Below are 7,500 nucleotides of genomic sequence, written 5' to 3' on the forward strand. Positions count from 1 at the left end.
ATGCATTGATTTTCAAAGAAATCACTATATATTTTCAGATCTGTATTAATCCTTTCAGAATGAGTCCTTCCAATTGGTGCATGTCAATGATTAGCTATTTTTCAGGCATGCGTAACCCTTTCCTTGTCACGGTTGTCATCGGACTGTCAACCTTGGTGACAAAACTTTTTGCTGAATAAAATATAGAACATTCACTGAACTGCAACATGGTTGCGCACTGAACAAAGACTTAGTTTTAGAGCACAACACCCTTGTTCATCTAAACCATACCTATCAATCATGTAATGCCTAAGCAGTATAATTATTTCATTCCACACTAAAATATTATTTGAAGATATCCCACATCACTATTGTTAATGAAAATTGACCTTACTCAACCAACCATGCTGCTAGTGCACTGGAATCTACATTAATGGCAAAATTTATACAGAAATAACAATAACCTAAAAAAAAAAAAAAAAAAATTATGAAAAACTTAAAGAACCTGTCACAGCCATTCACTCAAGATATGCCCATATCAAACTTACCTGTATCCTGTTTTGGAGGAGCTTATCTATTTTGTTAATATATATAACAGATCTTATTTTACCATTTTACTTGTGACACTGAAGTAATTATGCAAGTTTCACACTATTATGAAAAAAAAAAAAAAAATCACGTAAAAACTAATAACAAAAGGTCACACTTTCAAACAACAATTTTTTGTCTAACCTCTCATGCTGCAATATTTTACCATTACCTTTTAACTCTTTTCATCTGGACCATTCACATAGCAACATGCAGAGCAGACAAACCCACATCTTATTAACAGCTAAACATCTCTCACTCACCTGATTCTGTCTTGCTTTTCTACTGAAAGCTTCTACAGTTTCGGTGTATATTTTCTGTTGCCGTTTAGACATGGGGGCATATCTGACCTCATCTGTTTTCTTTGGTAGGTCCTAAGAAGAAACCAAAAATGGGTTATTTATCAGTTGCATTGCAATCTGCAATCAATGCCATACCTATGTATAGAAAATAATTCATAATAAGAGTTGCCACAAAAATCATAAAGATCTAAAATACATAAGTTACAATTCATCACTCATCTACTGTTTGATATTTTCCACATATACTTCAATTGTCATTACCTTAAGTACATCGCACTTTAATCTCCGCAAGAAGAAAGGTTTCATGATTCTTTTGGCTTGTTCTATCCTCTCGCGCTCAAACTTTCCCTTGCTGCCACTATCATCTGATTTCTGTTGAGAGTACACTCAAAATCAATTAGGAGAAAAGTGACCATTCTTTAAAAAAATAAATATATTTATCACAAAAATAACTATAAAACCAATACCACATGAGAAAATAATATCCAGAGAAAAGAAAAAGATAACAGAATGGAAACCAAAAATACACACAGAGAAAAAGAATACATTAGAATTGCATAAATGCCACCAATGCAACACATTCTAATTTTGCTGACTGGTAACTACATGACTGTATTAACTGTACCTTCACATCATCTTATACTCTAAAAATCAGATAAACATCAAAGTCAGCAGATACCGAAGTACTCACAGGAAACATTGAAAACACTCTCTTCAGCTCTTCCTTCTTGCTATCGAACAGCTGCGGCATGACAAATATGAGAATGGACATTAGTTCTACGAGATTGTTTTGTAGTGGAGTACCAGTAAGCAGTACACGCCGTTGACCCTGGAAAACAAACAAAACAATGATAAGAAAGGTATTTCTGATAAATTAGCATATATTACACAACAAGTATAAGAACAAAATGATAGTAATAACAAAAGCCCTTACTACTGTAAACATGAGAAACGAGTCTTACCTTAATCTTCATGAGATTTTCATAGCGCTGTGAAGCCATGTTTTTCAGCATGTGGGCTTCATCTAAGACTATAGTATGGAATCTTAGCTTCTTGAACAAGGCTCGGTCTTCTGTGCTCGTTGTCACCATAGTGTATCTGGATCAAAGATGACAAAGCTAATTACCTTCATTCTATTTAATTCTAACAAGTAAATAAGATTTTGCTATCAACTTGGCTGTTAATCAGGACACAGGTTCATCATCCTTTCATTAACATACCAACTACCTTCTATCAGCTGAATATTTAGTGGATCAGATTGGTTTATAGCAAAAAAATTACGTAACCATTTCACTCACAATAAATTTTAGCAAAAGAGTACATACGTGGTCAGGATAACGTCGGGTGTCTCTTCAAGATTGTCATTCATGATGTCAATGCGAATGCCTCTCCTTTCATCTTGGGTTCCATGGTATTGGAGAACGGAGAGAGCGGGGCACCAAAATTCCAGTTCTCGTGCCCAGTTATCTAATGGGAAAAATATTATATTAACCCCCTGCTACTGCGAACTACATATATACCTCACAGAAAATTTGATTGAAATAAGGGGATATCTCCTTGATGTTGGCTGGAAGAATCAAAGTCTCCATAACATGTGTAAAGTCTTATCAAGTTGAAGGGGTTAAATCAATGACATTAACCAATCTATCTAAAAACAAAAACAAAAACAAAAACAAAAACAAAAACAAAAGTGCGCGCGCGCACACACACACACACACACACACACACACACACACACACACACACACACACACACACACACACACACACACACACACACACACATATATTCAGGCATATATGCATCCATTTACTTATCCTCCAAACCCTTTTTCTTCTCCAATCTTCTCTCTCTTTCCCAATACAATTTCTTCTCTTTTGCCATATTTTTTTTCCATATTTCATGATCAGTCTTTTACACCAAAGTGTCCTTTAATCCCTGACCTCACTCTAGCTTTATTTCTGGTTTCTTATCCAAATGATAATTAAAGCCACTAATACATCTAATGATAAAGCATTACATAAAAACAGATCACCCAGGTAAATGTCACTACCAATATGTCTGCAAAGTAACTTCCCACGAAGCATGATTGAAACCCCCGCACACCAATGCATAGCCCAAACCAAGGCTAAACCAAAAAAGAAAGAAAGAGAGAGAGAGAGAGAGAGAGAGAGAGAGAGAGAGAGAGAGAGAGAGAGAGAGAGAGAGAGAGAGAGAGAGAGAGAGAGAGAGAGAGAGAGAGAGAGAGAGAAAGAAAGAAAGAAGGAAAAAATGAAAGAAAGAAAGAGAGAAGGAAAAAATTAAAGAAAGAAAGAAAGAAAGAAAGAAAGAAAGAAAGAAAGAAAAAGTAGGAAAAAAGGAAAGAAAGAAAGTAGGAAAGAAGGAAGGAAGGAAGGAAGGAAGGAAGGAAGGAAGGAAGGAAGGAAGGAAGGAAGGAAGGAAGGAAGGAAGAAAGGAAGGAAGGAAAGAAAGACAGAAGAAAAAGAAACTCAACAATGACAACCGACAGCCAACCACTTACCAAGCGTAGAGGAAGGGACCACAATCAGACTTATTTCGTCAGGTTCCTCCACTTCCTTAATGTAAGCCAGGAAGGAGATGGCCTGGACAGTCTTCCCGAGGCCCATTTCATCAGCAAGAACACCATTCAGGCCTTGCTGGTGCATAAGGACTAGCCAATTTAATCCAATCAGCTGATAGCTCTTCATATGCAATCTGTTTTTTTGACATGAAAAATAAAAATAGTAAGTTATAGTTTCTTACATTATAAAAAAATATATATACTTTTTTTAAGATTTTGGTTATGTACATCAACTGTCAAATATTTCAACAATTTAATTTGCATGCATTATACCTTGCAGAGTCACTAACATAAAATAAAATCAAGTTACAATAAGACAAACCAAGATCAGGAAAAGGAAAAGGAAAATTAAAGGAAATAAACAAATACATACATAATATACATACATATATACATACATATATATACCTATACATACATACATACAAACATACCACTGTTGGACATATTAACATGTATACTTACGTTGTATTCATGATGCTTGGCTGTTTACTGATCCCTGCATCTTCCTCCCCACTCACAGTCCGTGAAACAATGGTCTGCATTTCCTTGGCAATGTTTTCACATTTCTTCATAAGCTTCTGCACTGTATTTCTTACATGCAAGATGGTCTTTGCTTCATTCAAGAGGTCTGTGCTAACATATTTCTCCGTTTGGAACTTGTCAATCTAGAAAGAAATGGGGATAATACATTTAGTATAAAATAAGTCTGGATATACCAAGATAAACCAAGATAAGAAACGTACAAGCAAAATAAAACGCAAAAACATAGCACAACTTTACAAAAAGGGGCAAAAGCCAACGACAAAAACACTCTATACAGAATACAGGCCAAAGACGTAAAATCACAAGCCCACACTAAACCCTCTGTATTTCAAAAATGCAGATTTCATAATAATTTTCCTGTCTGTATCCCACATACGCACATAAATACCCAACTCACAATATCTTTCCAGTCGGTGAAGGGTCTAATCTGGGCAACAACTTCAGCTTTCTTCTTAGAGCAGCCGCTGATGGCCGCTAGTTCACCCACAGATGCCTCGTTAAAGAACTGCAATACCAGCTGTCGGTCCGTGGTCATATGTGTGTCTGGTTCCGTATCGGAATCAGCATCACTGGAAATGAATTCATATTTGTCAAGATAAAATTCATTTACAAAGACCTTGGGTTGGTGTTTTATCTTTAGAATATATATATATATATATATATATATATATAATATGTATACATTTATTTATTTATTTATTTATTTATACATATTTATACATATCTATATAAATATGTGTCTATACATATATATATATATATATATATATATATATATATATATATATATATATATATATATATGTATATATATATATATATATATATATATATATATATATATATATATATATATATGCACGAATATAAACATATATACATACATATAATATATATATGCACACATACATATAAATATAAATAAATAAATAAATAAATATATATATATATACATATGTCTATATAATTTATATAATATACATACATATACATAAACATATACATATATATACATACATATACATAAAGAATGAATAGTTTGAATATATATATGTATCTATGTATGTATATGTATATGTATATGTATATGTATATGTATATGTATATGTGTATGTATATGCATATGTATATCTATATGTATATCTATATGTATATGTATGTGTGTGTATATATATATATATATATATATATATATATATATATATATATATATATATTTATATATATATATATAAACATATATATATATATATATATATATATATATATATATATATATATATATATATATTCAAAGTATCCATTCACTCTTTATCAATCTGTATAATACATGCCTATTCTAAATATTAATATGTTTTATACTGAGGAAGTTTCCTTTCCTGGAGCCATCTAGCTGACCTACCTGTCATACACCTTTGACCCTCCAAAATTGTAGTCTTCCTCCTCCTCTTCCATGTCTTGCTCCTCTATCCTTGCCGCAGCTTTTGCTAAGATAGGAACAAGATTGAAGTTACATAACAATCTTTTTGGAGACATTTAGCCAGTCACAGTAGAAATAATTTATATGGGTTGGAGTCAAATTGTTAGAATCTTCTACGAATGTATTTTCTTCCTTTATCTCAATTCATCATATCAAGATCATCTATGATCATTATGATTAATATCAACACTGTTTTCATCTTCATTATCATGATCATCATTAGTATTAATACTCTACTTTACATCTAAAGGAAATTTTGCAAACAACACATTATCAACACGTCACGACAAAAACACAAGCAAACACACACCTTTCCACGACTCCTTTTGTGCTCTGACCCTTTCTCTTTTGGCATTCTTCTTCATCTGCTGTAATTCCCTCTCGGAATTCTTTGAATGTCTCTCCTCTTCTCTCTTCTGTCTCTGTTCTTGTAGGAACTTTTGCTTTCTCTCTTTCTCTAATTTATCCAAATCTCTTATGGTCAACTGGGCATCCCATTCATTCTTCCTGAACACATCCATCATTTCCTGAAGTTGAGATAGAATCACTTTACATAACAAAGCAAAAAAAAAAATAATAATAATAATAAATAAATAATAATAAAATAAAATAAGCCTATCTATTTCAAAATCATCTGTAAGTTGCTGACAACCTCCCCTTTTTTATTTTGAGAGGATTAAAATTAATATAAAAATCATACAATCTAGAAATTACCTTAAATTCCCATTATTTCATTAACCCCTTGCCGACGGATACGACGGGTAGACACGTGCTTTGCCCACTGTTAGTACTTGTTTGATTGTTTATACACATAGATGGCTATACTTGTACTAAGTCACCAATGAGCCAGTTAGGAGTACTGCCTGTCTCGCCCGTTCACCCTTTTCTTTGATTTACGAAATATTTTACATTATCTTATTTTGCTGTTACTAATATTAAAAAACATTATAATAATTATAATGTTTATAATAAAAATAACACCATCGATATCCATAGCACTAGTAAAAAACACGTTTTTCCCGCCAATTCAAATCACATATGGTCACATGGTCTATTAATTGACTCCTTTGTGGCTAAGCACTAGCAGAGCCATCTATGAGCAGACATTTCACAAAAAATATAGAAAATGGGCACAGCATTTTCCCCATTTTTTGTTCATTTTCCCCGACGGCATTGGGTTAACACAATAAAAGAAATCTGTTGAATACATATATTTGATATTTCTCTCTAAAAACCAGTTTGAGCAATTGAAAAAACCTACTCTACTCTTTCACTAACCCCAAACAGTCACATTAACAAAATCAACACTCCAAAATAACCTATGATCTAAAGTTAACCCAGCTTGTACTCCTCAAAATTAACAGATAACATACCATCTTCTCAATTTTGGGGTAAAGGCTTTCAAATGTCTCGATATACTGTTCGATCTTCTCATCGTCTTCACCAGTAATCCTATCCGAGTCAGAATGGCCGTTGAGCTGCATCTTTTTTGCTGGAGGCTTGATGACATCATCGTCATCGTCATCTGATACCACAAGGCGAGCTCTCTTCACAGGCTGTAGGATGGAGAGAAAGAAAATAAGCAGTGACACTAACAAAAAAATTAACAATATCTACAAGTAGTATACATTCCTGCCTAGTTTCCTTAGGTTAGATTATGTTAGGTTACGTTTGATCAAATCATGTCCTATTAGGTCATAGTCCTTTCAATTTGCACACTCCTTCGTCCTCACGTTGTTCCTGCACCTCACTATACTTTTACACTCGCAGAATAGGCTGCACACAACATGTCAACAAATCCTTACCTTGACCCGAATAAATATACCATCCTGGCTGTCCTGGTCCTGGTCCACTGATGTGCTTGAGACAGACTTGCTGGGTGAGAGGCTGTTGATTAGAACCTTCATGGGCACTCCTCCCAGGGGGTTCTCGGAGGAGGTGGGGGGTCCGTCCTCGTCATCTGTTTCCGCATCATAGTCCTTCTGGTCTGGGCTTGGCGGCTGGACAAACAGAGGCTTTGAGA

At 33.9% G+C, this 7,500-nt stretch overlaps 1 protein-coding gene across 1 annotated transcript in view; it reads right to left on the reverse strand.

Moving 5' to 3' along the window:
• LOC125044123 (SWI/SNF-related matrix-associated actin-dependent regulator of chromatin subfamily A containing DEAD/H box 1 homolog) overlaps positions 1-7,500 on the reverse strand; it is a 28,034-nt gene that overhangs the window by 4,392 nt on the left and 16,142 nt on the right. Inside the window, 12 exon segments of the mRNA XM_047640573.1 lie at positions 831-941; positions 1,131-1,241; positions 1,561-1,698; positions 1,832-1,967; positions 2,195-2,336; positions 3,392-3,585; positions 3,917-4,119; positions 4,395-4,566; positions 5,400-5,484; positions 5,788-6,004; positions 6,851-7,033; positions 7,283-7,500. The exon segment at positions 7,283-7,500 is cut by the window's right edge and continues 141 nt beyond it. Coding sequence (XP_047496529.1) covers positions 831-941; positions 1,131-1,241; positions 1,561-1,698; positions 1,832-1,967; positions 2,195-2,336; positions 3,392-3,585; positions 3,917-4,119; positions 4,395-4,566; positions 5,400-5,484; positions 5,788-6,004; positions 6,851-7,033; positions 7,283-7,500 — 1,910 coding nt within the window.

Source organism: Penaeus chinensis, chromosome 35, assembly GCF_019202785.1.
Source record: "Penaeus chinensis breed Huanghai No. 1 chromosome 35, ASM1920278v2, whole genome shotgun sequence".
Classification (NCBI taxonomy): domain Eukaryota; kingdom Metazoa; phylum Arthropoda; class Malacostraca; order Decapoda; family Penaeidae; genus Penaeus; species Penaeus chinensis.